The 26,347-nt window shown below is 39.5% G+C and overlaps 1 protein-coding gene and 1 pseudogene across 2 annotated transcripts in view; one reads left to right on the top strand and one right to left on the bottom strand.

Annotated features, from left to right (window-relative positions):
• GLT1D1 (glycosyltransferase 1 domain containing 1) overlaps positions 1-26,347 on the top strand; it is a 98,332-nt gene that overhangs the window by 19,280 nt on the left and 52,705 nt on the right. The window contains exons 4-6 of the mRNA XM_010841264.1: positions 6,081-6,152; positions 13,517-13,553; positions 15,727-15,783. Coding sequence (XP_010839566.1) covers positions 6,081-6,152; positions 13,517-13,553; positions 15,727-15,783 — 166 coding nt within the window. The remainder of the gene's footprint in view (positions 1-6,080; positions 6,153-13,516; positions 13,554-15,726; positions 15,784-26,347) is intronic.
• Positions 7,333-10,009, bottom strand: LOC104989560 (annotated as a pseudogene). Its single transcript, XR_825382.1, has one exon. The product of XR_825382.1 is annotated as an MOB-like protein phocein pseudogene (transcript).

Below are 26,347 nucleotides of genomic sequence, written 5' to 3'. Positions count from 1 at the left end.
TTGTTTTGTTCCCTGCCATACAACTTTGTTCCCTGCCAGTCGTAACTATATGTGTATATACATATATCCCTTCCCTCTTGAGCCTCCCTTCCACCCTACCCTCCCACCCCTCTAGATCATCACAGAGTGCCAGGCTGGGCTCCCTTAACTTCTCAATTTAAATGTCACCTTTGTCTGTAAAATCTATGTGTCTCCAAAATTGGTAGAGATCTGTTCACTGCTGTATCAGTTATTTTTTGCTACATAACTGCTGCTGCTAAGTCACTTCAGTCGTGTCTGACTCTGTGTGACCCCATAGACGGCAGCCTACCAGGGTCCCATCCCTGGGATTCTCCAGGCAAGAACACTGGAGTGGGTTGCCATTTCCTTCTCCAATGCATGAAAGTGAAAAGTGAAAGTGAAGTTGCTCGGTCATGTCCAACTCTTCTCGACCCCATGGACTGCAGCCTACCAGGCTCCTCTGTCCATGGGATTTCCCAGGCAAGAGTACTGGAGTGGGGCGCATAACAAAGCTCATCAAACATAGTGCTTTAAGACAAACATTTATCATGTGTTCTTTGTGTTGTCTGGGCATTTCTGGCTGAGGTCGGCTCAGCAAGGCTGGGTGCTCCAACGTGGCTTAGCTCACATGCTGGAGCCCCTCAGCTGGGCTGGCTGGGACACTTGCTGTCTCTCTCTATGTGCTCTATTGCCCTGTATTAAGTTCAGTGGCAGGAGAGCGCAGGCACCAGTGCATGAGTTGGCTGCACGCTTCTGCCTGTGTGATGTTTGCTCCTGTCCTGTTGGCCAGAGCAAGTCAAGAATGGAGACGTTATCTCCATCTCATTACAGGATGATTTTCAAGATAGCCTTGAAAAAGGTTGGATTCAAGGAGGGGGTAATCTGTGGTCCATTTTAATAATCTGCCACATTTAGCATTTGTCTCTCACGATTATAACACTTCTTTCCTTTACTTTTCTCTCCATGTGGCTGTGAGCTCTTTGAGGTCAGGAACCAGATATGGTTCACCCCGTTATCCCCAGAGGTAGCATAACTAACACCTCCCATTCAATACATTTTTGTCCAGTTGACTTTGTCAGGAATGGATCCTTCTTTAAAAGTTTTTAATATAGAAATATCCAAGCATGCACAAAAGTAGCAATAATAGTCGGGTAAAAATCTATATACATACTGTCTACTTACCATTCTCCAATCCTTATTCAATCTGCTCTCATTCTCTACTCACAACTCCTACACACACACACACACACACACTTCTTTTTTCTGGACTATTTTAAAAAAATCACAACCACCATGCCATTTTATTGTTTTAACTTTCCAACCCAGCTTTTATTCTGAACAACTAATTGCTGTAGTTAGCTTCCAATTTTTGAGTCTATAAACCCCTTTGGGTGGCCCTGATAAAAGTCCCCTAAGTAGCATTACAATTTGATGAACGTTTTATGTTTCATTATTTTTTTTTAACTTTTTATTTTGTATTGGAGTATTGATGATGAACAATGCTGTGATAGGTTCAGGTGCACAGCAGAGTGCCCATTCCATTTTATCTGTGCATATATGCCATTTACCTGCAAATATTCCTTGGGTAAAAGCTTTTTTTTTTTTTTTTTAACATAAGCTCCATGTTATGGATCCATTTGTGGGCAGGAAGATCATAGTGTGTAAGGAAGAATTAAAAAGGGCTCAGGGATGTTAACATTTTATGAATAAGTTGGAAGAACTTGAGTCAAGGAGTTTAGATGAGGAAAGGGAGGAGTATGTAGCCTTTGAGTTGGAGACACATTGAATTAGAGACAAAGATGGAACCTGAGGGGTAACTATCCAGCTGTGGTCAGAAAGGAGTGCAGCTGGAGATAACAGATGTAGGAGTCACCAGTGTCAAGGTGATACTTGAAGTGTAGAAATGATTATTCTTAGATGGGATTAACTTTTAGACGTGATGATGAGAAAGCGGTGTTAAATGCATAGTTCAATTACATTTGGGGCTGACTTTGCAGTCCTGGTGATAATAGCTAGCAGGATCCTATATGAAGAGTCAATTCTTTTTTTTTTGGCTGGGCCGAGGGGCTTGCTGGATCTTAGTTCCCCTTCCACTGCGGTGAGCCCTGAGCCACTGCAGTGCAATGAGAGCAGAGTCCTACCCACTGGACAACCAGGGAATTCCTGGAAGGATCATCTTACATTTCAAGATTAAGTTGGCCATTTGCCTGCCACCCAGGAGGTCAGTCACACTCTAATCCTGGGTTAGCAGTCTTTGTTTTCAGAAAGATACTTTCCCGAATATAATAACAAGGCATTTGAAGAAAAATGGGAGAAGTCAGCAAAATTTGTTTGGTTTTGGATGATGATATCAGAGGCAGTATCATAAAAGCTCATAGCAGAAAGGATGAATTTATTTTTATAGTTTAAAGTGGTGGAGTTAGTTATTAAATTTGAAGGTGAATCTGTTTTTTATTTTTTTAATACAGCTTTTTGGAATTTTTTTTTTTTTTTGGTGAATGATTTTTTGATAAAGTTAGCTCAATATCTTTATTTGGTTTTTAAAAATAAAAACTATATAGAAATAATATAAAGGTTAACTGTTCAGCCATATCTTTGGAATTCTTTTTTTTTTTTTTTTTAAATTTCACAATATAATGTTGATAGTTTACCATGAAGAAATTAAGAAAAGAGAATAGTTTCTAATGTTTATTCATGTATTGACTGTTCGTAGTGCTCTTTACTCCTTCCTGTATTTCCAAGTTTTGTTTTGATATTATCATCATTCATAAAGGACTTTATCATTTTTTATAGCTCGTGCATGCTTCCTTAGCTTTCATTTCTCTGAAGGTGTTTTCACCCCCTTTGAGATGGATTCTTTGAGATGGATTTTTGTGGAAAGACTGTTTATAGATCTGTGTTCTGAACAGTGATGCAGTTTTTGAATAATTAAGGTTTGTTCTTCATTATTGAACTGCCAGCTTTTGTTTTTAATTCTTTCTTCTTTATTTTGGTGAGCAGGCTTGACTCAGGTATAAATATAGCTAATCCTTTCTAATTATTATCAGACCAGAATCAAGTTCCAATAATCCCAGATTAGAAAGAAAGATTTACAGCCTTTGCTTCTTACCGCTTTTGTGATTTCATTAGAGTCTGTGTAGATAAATACAGTTTTGAGCATAAAAGCTGGCCTAAAACTTATATTTTCTCAAGCTTCATTTGTATAAAAATACATGCATGCTCTTAAAAAATTTTAATTTTATTAAAAAAAATCTAATTTTATTAAAAAAATTTTTTTTGCCTCTGCCATGTGGCATGTGGGATCTTAGTTCCCTGGTCAGGAACTGAACCCGTGCCCCCTGCATTGGAAGTGTCCTCACACCACTTAACCACTGCATCACCAGGGAAGTCCCCATAGGCACTCTCTTGATACTAGTACTAGAAGTTCAGTGCAACCTACAAAGGTGAGCCATGGATCTAATTTAAAATTTTCTGGTAGCCACATTTTAAAAAGTAAGTGGAAACAAGAAAAATCAGTTTTAATGATCTGTTTGACTTAATCCACCTCCTGGAGTTAGCCAATCTGTGAAAGATAAGCCAACCTGCAAAGACTGCCCTCACTTTTGACATCAACTCCAAGTTCAGGGGGTCCCCAGAACCAGCCTCAAGTTTGAGAATTTTCTTGCAAGATTCAGAACTCACTGAGTGTTATTATACTCACAGTTATGGTTTATTGCTGGGAAAGGATACAGACTAAAATCAGCCAGAGGAAGAGACACAGGGGCTGATCCTCCATGGCCTTCTCTCTGGTGGAGCCAAGACTGTGTGCCCTCTGGTTATTCACCTGTGGTTATTTTAACCTCCAGTTATTTTAAAACAGATTTTATTCGTGTATAGTTGCTTTACGATTTTGTGTCAGTTTCTGCTGTACAACAAAGTGAATCAGCTGTATATATACATGTATCCCCTTTTTTTGGATTTCCTTCCCATTTAGGTCACTACAGAGGACAGAGTAGAGTTCCCTGAACTATGTAGTAGGTTCTGATTGGTTACCTGTTTTATACATAGTAGTATATATACGGGACTTCCCTGGTGGCTCAGACAGTAAAGCGTCTGTCTACAATGTGGGAGACCCGGGTTCGATCCCTGGGTCGGGAAGATCCCCTGGAGAAGGAAATGGCAATCCACTCCAGTACTATTGCCTGGAAAATCCCACGGACAGAGGAGCCTGGTAGGCTACAGTCCATGGTGTCGCAAAGAGTCAGACACGACTAAGCGACTTCACTTCACTTCACTTCACTTCACTTTAGTATATATACACCAGTCCCAATCTTCGAATTCGTCCCACCTTCCTTCCCCGCCTTGGTGTCCATATGTTTATTCTCTACATCTGTGTCTCTATTTTTGCTTTGCAAATGAGTTCATCTGTACCATTTTTCTAGATTCCACATATATGAATTAATATGCGATATTTCTCTTTCTGACTTCACTCTGTATGACAGACTAAAAATAGAACTACCATATGACCCAGCAATCCCACTTGTGGGCATATACCTGGAGAAAACCGTAATTCTGAAAGATACATGCACCCCAATGCTTATTGCAGCACTATTTGCAATAGCCAAGACATGGAAGCAACCTAAATATCCATCAACAGAGGAATGGGTAAAGAAGATGTGACACATATATACCATGGACTATTACTCAGCCACAAGAAAAAGAAATCGTGCCATCTGCAGAGATATTAATTAACTTCCAGTTATTGATCTGAGACGGTATACACAGAGTTTTGCTAGCCCAGGAAGCTCACTCGAGTTTGGTGTCCAAAGTTTATTCTGGGGCTCATTGCATAGACTTGATTGACTGACTACATGGTTGGATCCAGTCTCCCAAGTGGACTGATACCACTTGATCCAAAGGCCCCACCTTCCATCACGTGGTGGTCTTCCTGGCTTGCCAGTCCCCACCTCAGACTGTTAGCTGCGGCTGGCCCCACCCTAGGCAATACATGCCCCTTAGGAATCACATAGATTATTTCCCAGAAGCCTAGGGCATGAGCAGGACCTGTCTTGGCCGAGGCCACGTTCTTTTTTTTTTTTTTTAATTTGGTTGCATCAGATCTTAGTTGTGGCACACAGGCTTAGTTGTCCCATGGCATGTGGGATTGGATTTCGATAAAGAAAGTTTTATCTCTTTTAATTGGAATGCCTTTGTTTGGGCTGGTCATTGTTTTTTTAATGTTACTTATGTCAGCCTTAATGTGACGTCCTGCCTACTTTGTAAGGAAGCACTGTCCCAGGGGGCTTTTTACTAGGTCTGCCTTAGTATTTACCACCCAAGTTCAATATTGGTTATGTTTTGGGATAGTACTACTCTGTTGTTTTGTGATATTTTACCTTTGATTTGGTGTGTTTAAGAATTTGATTCACCATACATGTCTAACTGTGATCTAGGCATTGTACAAATTTAAAACAAAGTACAGTTACTGCCCAGTAACAGACCTTCAGAATGCAAATTTGGGCACTTCTAATTCTAGTCCGTGTTCAGAATGCTTTCTCTAAACTCACCAGGCTTTTACCAGAAAATGTAACTATTTCACCAGAATAATTAAAAACAAATTCGGTATGGATATAGTCTTAACTGAAGCCTTTTCTCTCTGCAGAACCAATGAGTGTGGTTTAATTTGTCTCCATTGAGTTCAAAACACCACAGGCCTGTGTAAAGTTTAACTGCACTGTTCATGTACTTTTTTTCTAGTAAGTACTCAGCTAAGAGGACTTTTTCTAAATTCAAATATTTGTTAACTATTTTTACAAAATCGTGAGCTTGAGTCAATATTGCTTGATGCAATTATCAGATTCAGAACAACCAACATGTCACATGGGTACTCTTTGCTGAGTTTAGTGCTGAGCTAAGTTTCCTGGCATTGTTACTTTTTAGTGGGTTTTTTTTTTTTAATTATGAAACTGAGTCCCTGACTCCAGAGCCCTCGTGTATCTACCCTGCCTTGGCACTCCTGAAAGAAAAATAACTTTCTGGAAGCAGTTAGGCGATACTTAAAGAGTAATTTTCCTTTCATTGTGTACCTATACTCATCAAAGTTCTTTTGGAAGTTAAAATACAGAAAGCCAGACAGATCTCATTGGCTGTCATATGCCCGGTTCATGGCACAGGTGAGCTCAAAAGGCCAATGTCCGTGTGAGTTCTGTTCTAATCTGAATGGGCTGCCTCTTGCCTAATCGTTGAAGTTCGTTGTCCTGAGAATTGCTTATTTCTTCTTCTTCCTGCATGGCCTACTGCTTTATATCTGATCATCTTTGAAAAATCACATCGACAGAAGCTGCACAGACCACATCTTTTATTATAGCTTCTACTACAGTGGAAACTTAGGAAACATTTGCTTCCTTTGTTTCATCTCTGGAAACCCTAGTTTGTAATGCTGGCCCTCCCTGCAAATAGGCTGCAAAGGAAGCTCCAGGGACTGGTCATATCCTAGGGAGCTAATCATTTCTAATAACTTCTATTATGATTGGCTTCCCTCAGAGATTTCTTGATAGAACTGCAAGTGTTCTTTGCATTTTTCCCCCATGTGAGATCCTTGGGAATTGAAAAATTTTAAAGTTTTTCCAAAGAATGGAAAAACTCATCAATTTCAGAGTATAGATTCTGAGTTAACATTTCCCATAACCTGGGGCACAAACTTTTGGAATGATCTGAAGTATTGCTTCTAATTCAAAAGATTACTAAGGCACTGAATGGTAGGGGAAGCTCCTGAATAAAATCAGCAATGTGTGCATGAATAAAATCATCTATGCATATGTGCTAAGTCGCTTCAGATGTGTCCGACTCTTTGCGACCCTGTGGACTGCAATCTACCAGGCTCCTCTGTCCATGGGATTCTCCAGGCAAGAATACTGGAGTGGGTTGCCATGCCCTCCTGCAGGCAGATTCTTTACCACTAGCGCCACCTGGGAAGCCCCAGATCACCAACGATTCCACGTTATTTACTCCATAGATTTAACTGTATTTTTAAAAAATCTTCCTGGGGATTTTCCTGTTGGCATTCCTATTTCTTGAATCGCTGGACTACATTACCTGTTACACGTTCATGCCTTGATTTTTGCCCAGGGTTGTTTTAGTTTTATTTTTATTGCCTGTTCCAGATTTGATCCCCTGAAATCAGACCCCAATTTAGTTTTCAGATTTCTCCCCCATATCATTCGTGGATTTTTTTCCTTTTCTTGAAAAGTCTTGGCTTGGTTCAGTTGTAAGAATTCCGTGAAAAGGTCGTGTCCCCTCCTTTTTATTTTTATTTATTTATTTATTTATTTTTTTTTCTTTGGGGTATTTTTTTTTTATGATCAATTCCAAACGCATAGTACAGGGAAGATGGAATGAGTAAGAAAAAAAATTTTATTTCCCCATTAACACCAAGTCATATTATTCAAAATGTGTTTCAGAATACTTAGCCAGATCACCAAATCCCAGCCACTGCCTTAGTTCAAATGTCCACTAATAGTCAAGCAACAGAAATCCACTGAGACTTTTATACAGAGAGAAGAGCTACATTGCTATATATAATTTATTAACTTGGTTTAGTTTCTCGATATTTAGCAAGTTTGCATAAAAATGACTATTCCCATTGGTTCATAGTTACATTAATATAAATGCATAATTTCAAAGCCAATATTCCTTTCACTGTGAATATAAAACTTCTTAAAGAGAGTGTGGATTGGGACAAAATAATGACTGGCTGCTGGGATAGCACTGTTCAAAGCCAAATATACTGGCAGGATCAGAAAGCATAAATATATATACAAACTCTCAGGATGCTACTGTTTTCCACGTTTTTGCAATACATACTTATAGTATGGTATGAATTATTTCCTCTAACTTGAAAAAAAAGAATACTACATTTTAATCTTCATTTCAAAATAACTCATTCAAATGAAAAAGAATTTCATTTGTTAATTCTGTTCAAAAGGTGGATTTAAATATTTTCTTCACTACATGTACAATTTTTTTTTAACCTAAGTGTCTCATTACAACCAGCTCAGCAATAAGACCTCTAGTGCTTTGTTAGAAAACTGCATTCAGTAGGTACGACTGTAAAATCTATGGTTGAATCCTTCTTAAGACACTGAATTATAACCAAGTCCAAAAAATGTATGAGCATTCAACAATACCTTTAGAACCTGTGAATTACTGCAAAAAAATTTTACATGTCCATATAATTCAAACATAAACTTTGTGGAGAAGGGGTGTAAAATAAATACTATAGTATTTTCCAACTCTATTTAAGTGCTACCTAAATGGTTAGATGTGAAGATTAATATTACTAACATTATTAGTCAAACTATTTCAAGGACTGTTTTCCAAGTAGTGAGAACAATTTTGCAAAGCAAAGATAAGCAAGAGCCTATGCCAATACATTTTTTCCTGTAGTGTAATGTAATTGCTAATATGAGGTATAGTCTGTAAGCAATTAATACACATATAAATAGGTATAGGTCACCACTAAATCACAGTCTGGCGAAAAGCTTCTCAGGTATGTAGTTTGAGGAGGGAGTAAGGGAAATGGAGAGAAGGGAAGGACAGGGCAGGTTTCCACTGGGAACATCATTTACACTCTTCATTGTTATCACTATGTTGTATGTAACTATCCACTGATGCAGAAAGGTAAATCCTTTCTAAGTATGCTGGTCTAGAATATACTTTGTGTAGCATAGTAAGATTACTTAAGTATTACTGATGCTTTATTTGCATTTATACTTGGATATACACATAATTATATGTATATCAAAAACTATAAACAGAATTTAAAAACTTTTATCTCAGTTTAGAAAACTTATTAAGATAGAACTATGTGCTACAGAATTTCCTAGAATCCCAGGTATAAAACCAAAGGAAAACATTACTATGTCTTTAGTATAAATGGTTTGTGTGAAACCTCAAGCTCACTCATCTTTTTATAGATGCGTTTATTTGATGAGGATTGTGATCCAATGATTGTTTAGCAGCAATTTTACCAAACTGTAAATTCTTTTATTAACAGGCATTATAAACATAATACTAATCTTATTTAAAAACCATGAGTGCCACACAAGTGAATATACAGCTCATGAATAACTTAAAAAGTATTTCCCATTTTAAAAGGCAACACTCAGCATACAAAAACCTATACTAAACAAAGAAGCTATAATATGGGTACATGATTGATGTGTATAAAATGATATATATACAGTACATAATTAATGTTAATTATGTGATCAGTACGTTTTTTTCTATATGATTCCCTTCATGCTTCACTTTCCCCAGAAACTGAATTCTGAACTTCTTCTTCTAAAATTGGTACAATCAGGTTATCCTTGGACATCAAATTATATTTCATCACAAATTTAGTAAACCGATGACACAAAAATGTTTCATTTTCATATTCATCAAATATCTGCCGGTGATGAAAATAAGCATGTGAAAATATTCTGTAAATCCTACGGCATACTGATCCTAGTTTTGCTACAGATGATTCCTTTATGCTAACTCTGCTGGGAAAATATTTATTGCTATTCAGAAGACATGCAGCACCATCAAGTGTGTGTCTAGTGTAGTCTATAGCAGGACACTCTTTCGGTGTTTTATGAGCTGCACAAAGAAAAATCCACTGTTCAGTTGCTGTCATCTGAGTGCATGTATCTGGATGGCATTCACTCTGAAGTTTGACAGCAAGTCCATTTAGCTCAAGACAGAATTGCCTTAAATGTTCATACTTCCACACACCTTCATCTTGGCCTTCAGGTGGTTCAAGAACTTTGTCAATATTGGAACAATCTGCCCTTATGTTCTGTTGAATATACTGCTGAACAGCAAGTGTACTGTCCATTTCATCAAAGGATTCATCAGGCCAATTATAGAAATCCTGAGCCTTAGTACCCGGCCTGTTCCGCCTCAGCACAGCCGTCCCCTCCGCCATGACCATAGTGCCAGAGTCTGGGTGGCTGGAGTCGGTACCCGGATGTAGGGGACGGCTGCCTGCGCCTCCTTTTTATTTTTAATTCTTTTTTATTTTTTAGGCTTGCCTCTCAGCTTACAGGATCTTAGTTCCCCAACCAGGGATTGAATCCAGGGCCCTATCAGTGAAAAAGCTGAATCCTAACCACTGGACCATCAAGGAATTCCCTGGACATTATTTTCTTTTCTTGCTTAAAAACAATTTTTGAGGGGAAAAAGAAAAAGGAGAAAAGAAGAGACCTGTGTCACCTGAAAAGTGTCCAATTTCTGTGTTTTGTGATATATTTTGAGAGTTTTACACTTATTAGTCATGATTTCTTTGAACTCAAATCCATCATTAGAAGTTGTATTGAAATTGAAAATAAAAATTAATGGTTTTTGCCACCTGTAGAGGATGAAACTATGCACAGATTTTTAAAAATAATATTTATTGTGCTTTCCACTTAGCATAAAGTTTAATTTCAGGTGATATTAATCAAAGAGTGGGAAATCTTTTTGTTGTTGCCATCTGTCTGGTATTCCATTATACTACTACTACTACTAAGTTGCTTCAATTGTGTCCGACTCTGTGCGACCCCATGGACTGCAGCCTACCAGGCTCCTCCGTCCAGGGAATTTTTCAGGCAACAATACTGGAGTGGGGTGTCATTGCCTTCTCCCGGTATTCCATTATATAAAGGCATAAATGAGTATTTAAGTTTGTTACAAAGTCCCATATACATATAAGTATTTATCCAAAAAGGCCTTGGCTTTTTATATCTAGTAGTGGGTCAAATTAAGTAATGGTTTCACACAGACATTAAAAATGGAGGAAAAAAAATGGAGAATCTTCCTTTTCCATCCTTCCTACACACACACACATATACACAGTCTTCTTTTTCATTTTATGCATCAGTGAGCTCATCTTGCAAAGGAAATGATATATATGTAAGGACTTCAACTCATGTTATTTCAAGGCAAGTGAAACAATAAATATTGAGCAAAGAACACTGATTTGTATTTAGAATATTTTAATACAGAGAATGATTTTCAAAATCAATATAAGCCAATTGGCTTTTGCCAGATAGCTTTTTAGTGATTGAAAATAACTCAGATGCAGATTTCTTTTATACCATGCCTCTATTTTCTTGATTTGCCTGGGTAAGATCTTCAGATATCATTTATGACATGTTTTAAAAGCTTATGTCAGACTTGAGGGGGTTCAATAGATTCTGGGGAAATAATCCTCATAGACATAGGTAAAGATTAGCAGATAGACCCAGATGTTTCTACATAGGGTCAATTTATTCTGTTTATTGAGTTGAAATACTCATTTAATTAATTAATCTTTGTTTGTGCCCAAAAGAGATTTCTTGAGAGGAGCTTTTGGGGTATATTTATTTATTTTTAAAAATCCTGCATATCTTTTTAAGAATAAATGTTTATTTATTTATCTGGCTGTGTTGGGTCTTACCTGAGGTGTGCAGGCTTAGTTGCCCCACGGCATGTGGGATCTTAGTTCCATGATCCCTCAGCAGGAATCGAACCCACGTCCCCTGCATAGGAAGGTGGACTCTAATCACTGGAACACCAAGGAAGTCCCCAAAGAGGTTTTCTGTATTTCTAATTGCACAGCACAGTTCTAACGAACTCCATGTTGCCGGACTTTCATGAATCGAATTTATATAGAATTATATTGAATGTGTTTTTGTCAAACACATTGTATTACCTTTAAAGTTAAAATGCCATCTGGGTGTATTTTTTTTACCATGCTTCAATATCCTTCTTATAGACATTTTCTAACCCAATGTTGTAGCCTTTAGGGCTGGTTAAAGAAGAGACGCTCTTAAGCCTGTACCGCATTCCAATGCAATTTTCTTCAGTTTTCTAATGAAATTATAATTAAACAAAAAGGAATGTTTTAGGGCTTTGAGCTAAATTCTGACATCAAATGGTTACTATTATCCATTTTTTCCCCATTTAAGTTAACATCTTTTTTAACTAGTAGAGGTTTTTGAAACGTGTGTGTGTGTGTGTGTGTATTTTGGAGGCTTGCTATTTTAAGGGTTTTTTTTGTTTTAAGGATGCCTCTCTGCTCTATGGTGAATTGAGGAGGATACACAAGACTTTTAGAGGTCTCAGATGCCTCTGATGGTTAAATGTAACATATCATGCTAAGGTGAAAAGCGAAACGAGACTGGTCTCCCTGTACCAACTTCCGATCAGCTGTTGTCCTAGCATGGCTGGAAGGTACCTCTCCCAGAAACTTCCTGTCCAGTAGGGAGAGGGCAGGGTAACCTCTACTTCTTCTCATCAATTATCTCTCCCTTCTTGGGACTGCCTCACCTTGCATTTGTTTCCTAAAACATAAAACTGATTTGAGGATGAAGGTCAAGTGGACCAGCAGATCACATGCAGAACGTGGGCTCCAGGTCACCTTAAGGACCTCTCGGAGCACCCCCCACCACACACACACATTCAGAGCTCAGCGTGGGGGAGACTTCTGGGGTGGCCACTCTTTACCTAGGTTAGTCACTTCATGCATGGAGCTAATATTTAGGCCTCCTGGCCAAAAAGTGCACCTTTTAAGACTTTTTCACCCAGGTGACCATATCTTTGGCTACTTACGAGAAACACCCATCGGAACCTACTTGACCCTGCCGCCCTTTACAAGCAGATGTCTCACTTGGCTCCTGCAGCTTCCGTCTTGGAGGTCTAACCCTGATTTTAAAAATATTTATGTCACTGTTTCAATATGAGCTCGAGAAATGGATTCTTTTTCTTTCTAGCAGTTTTGTGAAGTTCCACCAGAAAACATCACCAGGAGTAGTGAGTTTATCTCTGGGGACCCATATCTAGGTGATCATGCAAGTATTGCCTTGTCCCTTGATGTCAAAGAGGCTTTTGGGGAAGTGCTTTACAGGGTCCTTGAGACCAGTCCATTCAGCTCATGGAAGAATCTGCCCCCCTGATGCCTGTCCTCCTGTTTCTCAACGTATTTGGTTCCCTTCCTCCATCTCCATCTTCTCCTCCATCTTTGTCTTCATCTCCTTCTCACTTCCTCCTCCTCTTTCTCCTCTGCCCCTTCCTCCTTTCTTCTCTAGAGGTGGGGAATGTACTCTCTCTTATTCAAGGACTTGTATCCTCAAACCACATTTCCCCCCAAAACTTCGACCTTCAGCCTCAGCTCCTGATGTGCACTTGATGGGCTTTATCCCTGGCATGTTTTCTGTCTGAGCTTCATAACTCTTTGACTAACATAGCAACTATATTACAAGATATTTGTAATGATGCATAATGCTTGATTTAAGGGACATCTTTGTGCTTCTTATCTTAGAAATGCTGCATTTTTTAATGGGCTAACTCCCATTAAAAATAGGATTATAAAAATTGCTCTTATAAAGTTACTAGTCTGTGAGCAGCTGTGTAGATGATTATTTTCGATGTTTGCCAAGAGGATATTTTTATGACCTTCATTTTATTTCTAAGAAACAATGAGAATGGATTATCAAATTTACTTTTTTTTTTCTCTTTCTCCCCTTTTCAAAAGCCAAATGCTAAGGATAAGATCTATGTCCAGAGTCAAGGTAAGAAATTTAAAATATATATATTTGGGGAAAAAAAAAAGTCTTTTATCTTTTAGAGTCATGTACTGAAATGGAATAATATGATGTCTGGGATTTACTTGAAAATAGTAAAATGGGTACATTTTTATTATCTTTATCATTAAGATAAAAAAGGAAAACCTTATAAAAGAATAATTTAAAATGCAGATCGCAGATCACTTAACAGAGTACAAACACTCTATCAGTGATATGTTTACAAAAGGAAAAGGATGAGCTTCTCCATTTATGTTGAGTTGAGATGGGGGCCCCGGAACCCTCTGCCTCCATTCCAACTCTTCCTGCCCTCCCCAGGGTCCTGCTCTGGTTGTGATTTCTGACATCCTTTCCTGAGACCCTCAGGATCTCCTAAACACAACTAGTAAAACATTGACCCACACAATAGGGAATCAACAGTTCCAGGAAGAACACAGCTTAGTCCAAGCTGAGATTAGAACCAATGCTGAGCTCAGGGTCACAAGTTCAATTCCACATTATACACATCACATTGTTGTTATTGTTGTTGTCGTTCATCCGCTAAATCCTGGCCGACTCTTTGTAACCCCATGGACTGCAGCATGCCAGGCTTCCCTGTCCTTCATCTTCTTCCAGAGTTACACATTTCATTGTCCCGGTATAAATGCAGTAGTGGTGTCAGGGATAATTTCAGAAGCAGAATCACTCATCAAATACACTTTTTCTTGGAGCCCTCATTTTAAAATGATGCGCTGACTCAGTGTGTATAAAAGGAGTGTGTCCATGTCGGGGCAGGCCTGGAGTTGAAGCTCCCATTCCTCCTCCATGGCCCCTGGTTTATAGACACAGAAAACAGTGGTGCAGCAGGAAACACACGGGCTTTGATGTAGCACGTGTGTTTGGACACAGCCTCTAACACCTACATGCTGAGTCATTTTGGATCCGATTAACCTCAGTGAGCCTCGGTTTCTAGCCAGATAAACTGGAGGAATCAACCTGCTTAACAGGACTTAAGGGTTTCCAGGAGGGCGTGGAACATACCCACCCAGATTCTGTGCCAGAGCCAGCATGGGGTGGGCACCCCTTAACTAGCTACTGTTTGTTTAGTCAGTGTGAAAGGCCATCTTAGAGGTGTCTTGGAGAGATGATTCAATGACGTAATTTATACTCCATAAATTTTTAAGTCTTTTCTACTCTCAAGATAAATGTTGCCTCTGGATTTTCAAACATTTTAGTGTTCATTTTTTCAGAGCATTTTAAACGAAAATCTGCCTGAAGAAGTCACACAGCTAGCAGGTAGTCATGTATGATTTAGAGGGATGAGATAAGGAATTTTAAATACAGATATAATTTCTGTGTAATTTTTTAAAATATAATTTTATTTATTAATTTTTGGCTGTGCTGGGTCTTCTTTGCTGTGAGGTCTTTTCTCTAGTAGTAGCAAGTGCGGACTACTCTCCAGTTGCATTGCACGGGGTTCCCACTGTGGTAGCTTCTCTTGTTGCGGAGCACAGGCTCTAGGGCGAGAGGGCTTCAGCAGCTGCAGCTCCCGGGCTCTAGAGCACAGGCTCAACAGTTGTGGCACACGGGCTTACTTGCTCCACTGTGCGTGGGATCTTACTGGACCAGGGATCAAACTCATGTCTCCTGCGTTGGCAGACGGATTGTTCACCACTGAACCACCAGGGAAGCCCTGATAATTTCTATTAGAGTTTAGCTGGTAGTGGTTTGGATACTTGTTACCTAAGTGAATTTTTTTTAGGAACTCAAGCTTTCTGTATCTAGAGACAGTTTGACCCAGGAATGGGTGGTGGGGTTGAAAGCAATGTATCTTTTCTCCTTGGGAGCTGTGGGCTCATTTTATTCTATTTTTAATTTAATTTTTTTTTTTTTTTTTGCCACACCATGAGGCATGCGGGACCTTAGTTCCCCTACCAGGGATCAAACCTGTGCCCCCTGCAGTGGAAGCATGGAGTCCTAACCACTGGACACCAGGGAAATCCCTCATAGGCTCATTTTTAAACCTCAGGGGCTTGGAGAGATTAGTGGAAATTCAATGAAGCCCTCAGAACTTTAATTCTGTATGAGAGCCAAGTGTGACAGTTTTTAAAATGTCAACACAAAATAACCGGCTATGTTTCAACAACGTGAACTTTCCTCTGATCTCTTTCCTTTGACCCAGGAATTGCAACAGTGCCGAACACCGCCTTTAACTGGAATACTTTTCTTCAGTGTTCAGGTAAGAGATGAGATCTGCCAGTAGGACTTTGACACGTGCATCTTGTCAATGCATCAGTTTCTTGCTAGGTTCATGTGGTTTTGAAGAAGGAGCTGTCAGGTCAAATAAACTGGGTGACACAGTGGGAAGGGGCAAGGCACAATTAGAACAAGCTTTGTTTCTCCCCATCAGTGGTCTCATCCCCATGAACCTGGGGATGCAGGTGGAATGCAAGAGGAAGAGTAACACCAGCCTTTCTGATGGTGCTCTTGGGACAACCCCTCAGATGTTTAGTATCATGTGACAGCTGTTCTTATTAAGGATGCCGACCTCCTGTATTCATTTAATTCATCCATCTTATAGGTTGATGTATCTGTAGTTCTTCCTTTTTTTATTGTTGAGTCTTATTCCACTGTTCCTTGTATGGATGTGTCACAATTTGTTTCTTCATTCTCCTATTGATGGACTTTTGGGTGGGCTTCCCTGATAGCTCAGTTGGTAAAGAATCTGCCTGCAATGCAGACGACCCTGGTTTGATTCCTGTGTCAGGAAGATCCCCTGGAGAAGGGATAGGCTACCCACTCCAGTATTCTTGGGCTTCCCTTGTGGCTCAGCTGGTAAAGAATCCACCTGCAATGTGAGAGACCTGGGTTTGATCCCTGGGTTGGGAAGATCCCTTGGAGAAGGGAAAGTCTACTCACTCCAGTATTCTGGCCTGGAGAATTAAATTAATTTAAATACTAAATTAAATTCTAGTCCAAGAGTGTTGGGAAGAAACTGACCTGTGTCAGGAAGAAATGGACCCCCTCTGAGGGCTCCATTTGGAATCTGATTCAAAGAAAACAGATCCCCCAACTTCATATTGTTAATTGAGCCTCAAGTAAAACTCAAGTTTCCTGATGTCCTAATCTTGTGTGCAAAGTATCTTCAGGTCAAGAGGTGCTGTACTTGAGGAACCACTTCTTGGGAGTTTAATCTACCCTTGGACCTGATTTAGATATTGAAGTTCAAGATTGTCCTGATGCCATAGTGGATTGAGACTTTGCAGGTCTTCGGGAGGGCACAGTGTAGTCTGCATATGGGAATGATGTGAATTGTGGCCGGAGTGAAGACTGTGTTACATTGTATTATCCAAAGATTGTCACAATAATACTTCCATTCTCACATGATTTTAAATGAAAAAGTAATAAAATTAAAAAAAAAAATTCTAGTCCATGGGGTCGCAAAGAGTCGGACATGACTGAGTGACTTTCACTTTCTTCCACTTTGGGTTGTTTTCCATTTTTAACTGTTATAAATAAAACTACTCTCCACATGTTTGTACAAGAAATCTGGTGACATTTGTTGGGATTTCTCTTGGATAAAGCCTGTAAGTTCAATAGCTTGAGTATAGGGTGGATACATGCTTAACTTTATAAAAGAACAGTCAAATACTTTTTGAAAGTGTTTTATACTTTACACTTTCAAAACTATTTTACACTTCCACAGACACTGGTGAGAGATCTACTTATGGCACATCCTTGCCAACAATTGGTGATTTCAGACTATTCAATTGTAGTTATCCTAGGTGATAATGAATTGGTATCTGACTATGGTGTTGGCCATTCATGTGTCTTCTTTGGTGAGATGTCTAGCCAAAACTTTTGCCCAAATTTTTTAGCATGTTGTCTTTTAATCCTTGATCTACAGATAGTTTTTTAATTTATTTGTTGTTGTTGTTCTGGATAAAAGCTCTCTCTTTCTATATATATATTTTTTAATGTTGACAGATTTGTCTTTTTTTTTTTGGTTGTGCTGGGTCTTGGTTGCTGTAAGGGGGCTTTCTCTAGATGCAGGAAGTGGGGGCTACTCTAGTTGCAGTGAGCAGGCTTCTCACTGTGGTGGCTTCTCTTGTGGTGGAGCCAGGCTCTAGGTGTGCAGGCTCAGTAGTTCTGGCACATGGGCTTAGTTGCTCTGCAGCTTGTAGAATCTTCCTGGACTAGGGGTTGAACCCACGTCCCCTGCACTGACAGGTGATTTCTTAACCATTGGACCACAAGGGAAGCACATGGGCACAAGCTTTCTGTCAGAAAAGATTGTGATACATAGATTGTGAATATTTTCTTTCATTCTCTGGTTTACCTTTTTGTGTTCTTAACCATGTCTTTTGAAGAGCAGAGGTTTTAAATTTTGTTGAAGTCTAGCTTATCAATTTTTTCTTTAATGGTTAGTCTCTTGGAGTCCTATCTAAGAAATCTGCTTACCCTAAGGTCAAAAAAATATTTTCCTTATTTTCTTCTCCAGAAGTCTTAGCTTTTCCATTAGGATTGTAATCCTTCTGAAATTAATTTTTGTGTTATGGTAGGAGACAGGGATTGAAATTAATTTTTTTCCTATAAATTCCGGTATCACTGAAAATGCTTTTCAGCGAATTGCTCTAGTCCCTTTGCTGAGAATCAGTTTACTGTATGTGTTGCTTTTATGTACCTGTATGTTGTTGTTAGTCGCTCAGTTGTGTCCAATTCTTTGTGAGCCCATGGACTATAGCCCACCAGGCTCCTCTGTCATTGGAATTCTCCAGGCAAAATACTGGAGTGGTTGCCATTCTCTTCTCCAGTGTATCTGTATATACCCACTCTGACGTCAGTATCATGCTGTCTTGTTGCTGTAGATTTATGGTACGTCTAGAAATCAGGCAGTGTTAGGCTATGACTTTGTTTCAGAATTGTTTTAGCTCTTCTAGGTTTTTTGCATACCCATACAAAAATTTTAGAATTATCTTGTCAGTTTCTATAAAATCTTGTTGCACTGAATCTATAGATCATTTTAGAAAGATTTGATATCTTAGCAATTCAGTTCAGTCACTCAGTCATGTCCGACTCTTTATGACCCATGAACTGCGGCACACCAGGCCTCCCTGGCCATCACCAACCCCCCGGAGTCCACCCAAACGCATGTCCATTGAGTAGGTGATGCCATCCAGCCATCTCATTCTCTGTCATCCCCCTTCTCCTCCTGCCCTCAATCTTTCCCAGCATCAGAGTCTTTTCAAATGAATCAGCTCTTTGCATCAGGTGGCCAAAGTATTGGAGTTTCAACCACAACATCAGTCCTTCCAATGAACACCCAGGACTGATCTCCTTTAGGATGGACTGGTTGGATTTCCTTGCAGTCCAAGGGACTCTCAAGAGTCTTCTCCAACACCACAGTTCAAAAGCATCAATTCTTCGGTGCTCAGCTTTCTTTATAGTCCAACTCTCACATCCATATATGACCACTGGAAAAACCATAGCCTTGACTAGATGGACCTTTGTTGGCAAAGTAATGTCTCTGCTTTTGAATATGCTGTCTAGGTTGGTCATAACTTTCCTTCTAAGAGTAAGCATCTTTTAATTTCATGGCTGCAATCGCCATCTGCAGTGATTTTGGAGCCCAGAAAAACAAAGTCAACCACTGTTTCCACTGTTTCCCCATCTATCTGCCATGAAGTGATGGGACCAGATGCCATGATCTTAGTTATCTGAATGTTGAGCTTTTAGCCAACTTTTTCACTCTCCTCTTTCACTTTCATCAAGAGGCTCTTTAGTTTTTCTTCACTTTCTGCCATAAGGGTGGTGTCATCTGCATATCTGAGGTTATTGATATTTCTCCCGGCAATCTTGATTCCAGCTTGTGCTTCCTCCAGCCCAGCATTTCTCATGATGTACTCTGCATATAAGTTAAATAAATAGGGTGACAATATACAGCCTTGACGTACTCCTTTTCCTGTTTGAAACCAGTCTGTTGTCCATGTCCAGTTCTAACTGTTGCTTCCTGACCTGCATATAGGTTTCTCAAAAGGCAGGTCAGGTGGTCTGGTATGCCCATATCTTACGGAATTTCCCACAGTTTGTTGTGATCCACCCAGTCAAAGGCTTTGGCATAGTCAATAAAGCAGAAATAGATGTTTTTCTGGAACTCTCTTGCTTTTTCAATGATCCAGTGGATGTTGGCAATTTGATCTCTGGTTCCTCTGCCTTTTCTAAAACCAGCTTGAACATCTGGAAGTTCACAGTTCATGTATTGCTGAAGCCTGGCTTGGGAATTTGTCTTAAAATCTCTGAACACGATATATCTTTCCATTTGCTTGGCTCTTATTTATCTTCATAATGGTTTGTAAAGAAACATAATAGTTTCTTTCATGTCTTTAAAAAATATTTGTAAGAATTTTATTATTTTTGATGTATTATGAAGATTTTTTTAAATTTCAGTTTTGAATTTTAGTTGTTGCTAGTATATAGAGGTACATTTGGTTTCTGTACATTGGCATTATATTTTGAAATCTTATTATTTATTTATTCTAATTACATCATGTTCTTAATTCCTTTTTTGTATTTAAAATACTATAAATGTATCCAAACAATCCTTTTTGTTGGACATTTAGATTTTTATTATTTATTAAATAATTTTATTTATTATTTTTATTTTTGTTTGCCCTGGGTCTTTGTTGCTGCACAAGGGCTTTCTCTAGTTGCAGTGAACGGGGGCTACTCTTTGTTGTGGTGCAGGAGCCTCTCGTTGCGGTGGTTTCTCTTGTTGCGGAACACAGGCTCTAGGCACACGGGCTTCAGTCGTGTCAGCACTTAGGCTCTAGAGTGTGGGCTCAGCAGTTGTGGTGCACGGGCTTTAGCTGTTCCATAGCATGTGGAATCTTCTCAGACCAGAGATAGAACCCATGTCCCCTGCGTTGGCAGGCAGATTCTTAACTACTGTACCAGTAGGGAAGTCCAGGGCATTTAGATTTTTTAAAACCTTTTTGATATGCAGTGATGAAAGTGCTAGGATTTTATTTTATTTTTTTTTTGCAAGTTTAAAAATTCTTTATTTGAAGTTTAGACAAAGAACAAGTATTGCATCATAAAGACTTGCTTAAAAGCATATCATAGCCTGCTGTCATTGTTTCTTTATGTGTTGAAAACAAAACAAAACAAAAAATTTAAGGGAGAAAATGGTACATCTTTCCTCCACATTTTAACCCATTCTTAACTGAGCACCGATACAACCTTACAAAGAAAGTCCTGGTGAAATGACATCTCTGATGCTCTCTCCTCGGGTTCTAATGGCTCCGCGGGAGAAGCACTATCGGTCTCAGACTAACCATACTGCCAGTGTGATGACAAGTGACAAGTATCTCTAAGGCCAGTAGTACAGAGCAGTTTCCATCTAAAGTTCTATTTCCCCACTATCTCTCATGAAGATGACTGACCTAGAAATGAGGGCTGAGTGTGAGTTAAAAGGGTCCAATATACATCTGTTGCGAAAGTCAGCCCACTAAACTGTCTGAGATGATCCTGCTGGGCAAGACGCCAAGCCTCCAGGTCTGCTTGTTGACTAATGGTCAGCAGCATCACTGGGGGCAAGCAAGGTGCTAGGATTTTAATCTTTATATGTCTGCCCAAATGTTTTCTTAGGAGCAATTCCTAGAGAAAGAATTGCTGAATTAGATTATGCATTTAACCAGAGCTTTCATATATTTTGTGTGATGGTCCCTTGGAGAGATGCCATCAGGGTGCATGTCCATCAGTGAAGCTCTGAGAGTTCCATTTTCCCTATGTATGGTGCCATTGTGTTTTTTGTGCTTGGTATGATCGAAGCATAATCATGGTATTTAAGCAAAATTTTATTGTACAGGATCTTTAAGTGTAGAAAGTTAAGTTGTCCACAGATGAAGCCTATAAGCATAAGCTGCTTGGGATTATAACTGCCTTACAGGCTGATCAGCCCAGTAATTCTGGTGAAGGTGCTAGAATAGCTATAATAATCTCAGCAAGGACTTCCCTGGTGGTCTAATGGTTAAGAATCCACCCTCCAATGCAGGGGACATGGGTTCAATCCCTGGTCAGGCAACTAAGATCCCACATTCCGCAGGGCAACTAAGCCCACTAAGCCCATGGGCCACAACTAGAGAAGCCCGTGCATTGCAACCAAGACCCGAGGCAGCCACAAAATTAAAAAAGAAAAAATAGAATTATCTCAGGAAATGCAATTTGAAGCCTAAATAAAGATTCATCTCTTTTAACCTGAAATGCTTCTCCTTAAAGACAACAATGCAAGGGTATCTTTAGAGGGAGCTGAAGTTGCAGGTCCTGCTATAAATGTCAGAGAAGAGCGTGAAAATGCAAAATCAGTGCCCTACCCGCAGCAAACAGGAAGACACCTCGGCCTGTTATTACTCTAAAAACTTCAAACAGAGCCTCCACCACGTACTCCATTCCATTCCCTTGAATTCCATTCCCTTGAAAAGAAGAAATTTTCAAGCATTTGATGAGAAATAATTTTCCAAGTGTTTTACATCAATCTCGGCTACAATGGCAGAGCTTTTGTCAGCATTACAAATGAACCCATGCGGTCCGATTGCTTTATCATGTCAGGAAGTGTAAGCCATTATTCAGAACCTGGGGGCCTGTTTTAAATCGCCTGCTGTAAGGTTATTCCATCATCTGTATATCACAGGTCACCGTTGCGGAGTAACTAAGATTCATAATTTCCAAAAAGAGGGTGATTTGTCATCCAGTTCTGTAGCCTAATGTTTGCTTGTTTCATCGGTCTTACTGTTGAGTGATTAACGGAACAGCCAGGAGATTTTAAATACTCCTTAGACAACATTCCCTCTGGAGACCTGCTCGGCTGCAGTCCATTCTTAATGTGTGCAATTAGAAGGTGTAAATGTATTCAGAATAGATGGGCTTAGGGGAGCTGTGGTTGTGGCTGCGGGAGCTGACTGTTGGATAATGGCTTAAGGATAAGATGGAGAATTCAGCAGCGACTCTGGGTTTTATGATCAGATGTCTGTTCTCATTTGTATGGTCGTTCATCTTTGTCAGTTCTGGAGTTCAGACTCCAGAGATGGAGCATCTTTCTCACCCATCTTCTGTCTTTAACGCTGTCCTCTGGAGAATTCAAAATCTGTGATTGTGTTTTGTCACTTCCACCCTGAGACAGTGAAAACAGAATTTACAGTGAGCGACTTCTCTGGTGGTCCAATGATAAGGCCACTACACTTCCACTGCAGGGGGCATGGGTTCGATTCCCAGTCGGGGATCTAAGATCCCATGTGTGCTGCAGTGCTGCCATTAAAAAAAGGTTGTAATGAATTTGATGAAGACTGTGAGTGATCAGTTACTCATCTTCTGGATTCCTATGAATTATTAACCTTAAAATCAAAGTTTTTGTTTTTTTTTTAACTCTTTATTCTATATGGAAATGTAGCCGATTAACAATGTTGTGATAGTTTCAGATGGACACCTAAAGGACTCAGCCATACATATACATGTATCCATTCTCCCCCAAACTCCCCTCTCATCCAGGCTGACACATAACATTGAGCAGAGTTTCCTGTGCTATACAGTAGGTCCTTGTTGGTTATCCATTTTAAATATAGCAGTGTGTACATGTCCATCCCAAACTTTCCGTCTCTTCCTCCCATTCTTCCCTACTGGCAACCACAGGTTTCTTCACTAAGTTCATGAATCTGTTTCTATTTTGTAAATAAATTCATTTGTGCCATTTTTTTTCAGATTCCTCACATACAGGATATCGTATTTCTCCTTCTCTGACTTACTTCACTCAGTATGGGTGGGTTGGGAAGGGTCTTAATGAATGCTTGGTTTAAATAGGCAGATAGCTGATTAATCCCCAGGGTTTATAGTCACCTTCTTAAACATCTGATGTCAATTTTAGGATGCATTCTCCTTTAAGGTACACCTTAGGTTTGCTGAGAATGTTCAGTTATATTTCTAAATCTCCTTAGTTTAAAACATTAAATCAGTTTTATGCCAACCAGATTCCATGTTAAAATAGGTCAACAAGGAACAAATAAAGAATAAAATAGAGTAAGGGCACTAAAGAAAGTGAAATGTTAGTCGCTTAGTTGTGTCCAACTCTGCTACCCCCATGGACTGTAGCCTTCCAGGCTCCTCTGTCCATGGGATTCTCCAGGCAAGAATACTGGTGTGGGTTGCCATTCCCTTCTCCAGTGATCTTCCCAACCCAGGGCTTGAAACCAGGTCTCCTGAATTACAGTCGGATTATTTACTGTCTGAGCCACCAGGAAAGCCTAAAAGGCACAAGTGGCATTATTCACGTGATAGTCACACTAGCACTTCTGATCCAGAGGTATGTGTTTAGACATCAAGTTAGTGACCTGGACTTTGAGTTTTCAGGTACATCTTGCATGTTGGTATGGTTCCATCATCCATGATTTTTGCTTTGATTTTTATCTATTTGTTTGACTGCACCAAGTCTTAGATGTGGCGTGTGGGATCTTCAGTCTTGGTTGCACCACGCGGCTTAGTTGCAGCATGTGGGATACAGTTCTCTGACTAGGGATCGAACCCAGGCCCCTGTGCTCTGGGCGTGTAGTCGTTAAGCACTGGACTATGGGGGAAGTTCTAATTTTTGTGTTTCAATACCAGTAACTAATGCATGTAGAGTAACGGTGCCTCGAAGGCCATCAGTCCTGAAACTATAAACACTTGACCTGGCCACACCTTCTTGGGTTTTATTCTCACTTTATTTTTATTTTCGTTGTTTATTTTTCTCTCTCCTTTAAAACTCAGTATTCCTATATGGATACTCTAATATGCCAACTCAGATGGTCATATTTTCCTTCCTCAGGCTGCTCTGAGGAAAACTCACTTGTTTTTCAGGTGGAAAATTCCTGTTATTAGATCTCCTTCTGCATTCACAGCCCCCCAAAACAGATTTTTCAACTTAACATTCACTAAGTCTGATCACTCGGCAGAAGTTCTTGAATTTTTTTCAAGAACAACAACAACAACAAAATAAGAGCTGCTGGAATAGAAAGCAGCAAAGAAAGTGACTTTAAGAAGGATTGGGTTCTGTTCTGGAACAAACTTAGAGGACTTGGAGTGTGGTGCTTAGTCTGTCGCGACCGATATGGTGTCAGACCATGAAAATGACACATTTTGTTTAGAAGATAAAAATACCATTCTCCAGGAAATGGTAATATTGGAAAGACATGTAAATGGGTGTTTAAAGGATGAGTTCAAACCTTGGTTCATGTGAATCCTGGATCTTAGAGGAAAAGTCAAGAGAAGAAAAATAAGTTTTGGGTTAAAATGAGGAGATGAAATCCACTGAAAAGTTTAGGTGGGTCTGTGCCTGATCTCCGAGCCTCTACAGGCCAGTCTGTTTTGTTCTTTTTTAAAATCAGAGAATGAACATAGAACATTTCCCCAGGAGAGGCTGAAATGGAATCACTCCAGATTAATGCGTTCCCAAGGGGGGCCTGAGACCTTGGTTGTGTGATCAGGATTTTTGAACTTCATTTCCTGAAAATGATGTTGGTATATCTGAAAAATGCACATAAGCTCTCAAACCCAGGTGCTGTCTCTGCATTTAATTTAAAATTTGTTTTTAGAAAATTCCTAAAATAAGACAAAGCATTTGATTCTTTATTTGATCCTGTTCTAATGTCCTTTTCTAAATTCTTGTGACATTTAATCTTCAGCCCAGGAAGAAGTGGGGGAAGAGAAGCAAGGGGATATGGGATTAACTCTGTCTCCTTCTAGAGTCTAGTAGGTCGGGGAGGAGAAGGGCCAGGAGGATTCCAAACTCAGTTCAGTGAATTGGGCACCAGCACTTTTAAAAAATGAAGTGAAATGGAATAGAAAGTATAGAGTGCCTGGTATATAATAAGTCTAAATGATTCTTTGAGACTGTACTGTGTATGTGTGTAGCTGTGAGTGTAAATAATTATATCTCATGGGTGAAGGATGGCAATATAAGTCACAAAGCATTCTAAAGATCAGTGTTATCGATTATGGATTATTTTCTTACAAGGTTGGCTTTCCTAGGGACCCTGGGGTACAGATACATCGAAGATCACTTTTTTTCAAGGGTCTTCCGAATCTGCTTTTCTTAAGAGGTTTAAGGGTTTTCTAAGAGGACATCTGAATCTTAACATTTCAGTTAAGATTTTCTCCAGAGCTAGTTATGCATTATTATTATTATTAGCTTTTGTGATTGTGTCGGTGTGCTCTCAGTGTATCTTATTATATTTATTCTAATTATGTTACTAAAAAAAGCACAAAGGAGGGATTTCCCTGGCAGTCCATTGGTTAAGACTCTATACTTCTAATGCAGGGAAAGCGAGTTCAATCTCTAGTTGGCTAACTAAGACCCCACAAGCTTCAAGGCATGACCAAAAGATTTAAAAAAGAAAAAGAAAAAAGTCACAGAGGAAATGAACTTGTTTCCATTGAGAATTCGATGAATGAGGGGACTTCCCTGGCGGTCTAGTGGTTAGGACTCAGTGCTTCCACTGCAGGGGACACAAGTTTAGTCCCTGGCTGGGGAGACCCCAGACATACCCACACACCCATACCATACCCAGCCATACCCGCATACCCACATACCCACAAAGCATGCAGTGTGGTCAACAAAACCAAACCAAACCAGAAGAGTACAACAAAAAAAGAAGTGGATGAATGAAATGAAATGTATGAATGAACACTTTCTCCTTGCATGGCTTTATGTCCAGTTATATGCATTTGCAAATGATGACGTTTTAGGCTCACTGGGGTTAATGATACTAATACTGTCT

The sequence above is a fragment of the Bison bison genome, unplaced genomic scaffold (genome assembly GCF_000754665.1).
Source record: "Bison bison bison isolate TAMUID 2011002044 unplaced genomic scaffold, Bison_UMD1.0 scf7180017864160, whole genome shotgun sequence".
NCBI lineage: Eukaryota > Metazoa > Chordata > Mammalia > Artiodactyla > Bovidae > Bison > Bison bison.
This window is presented reverse-complemented; position numbering and strand designations above follow the sequence as displayed.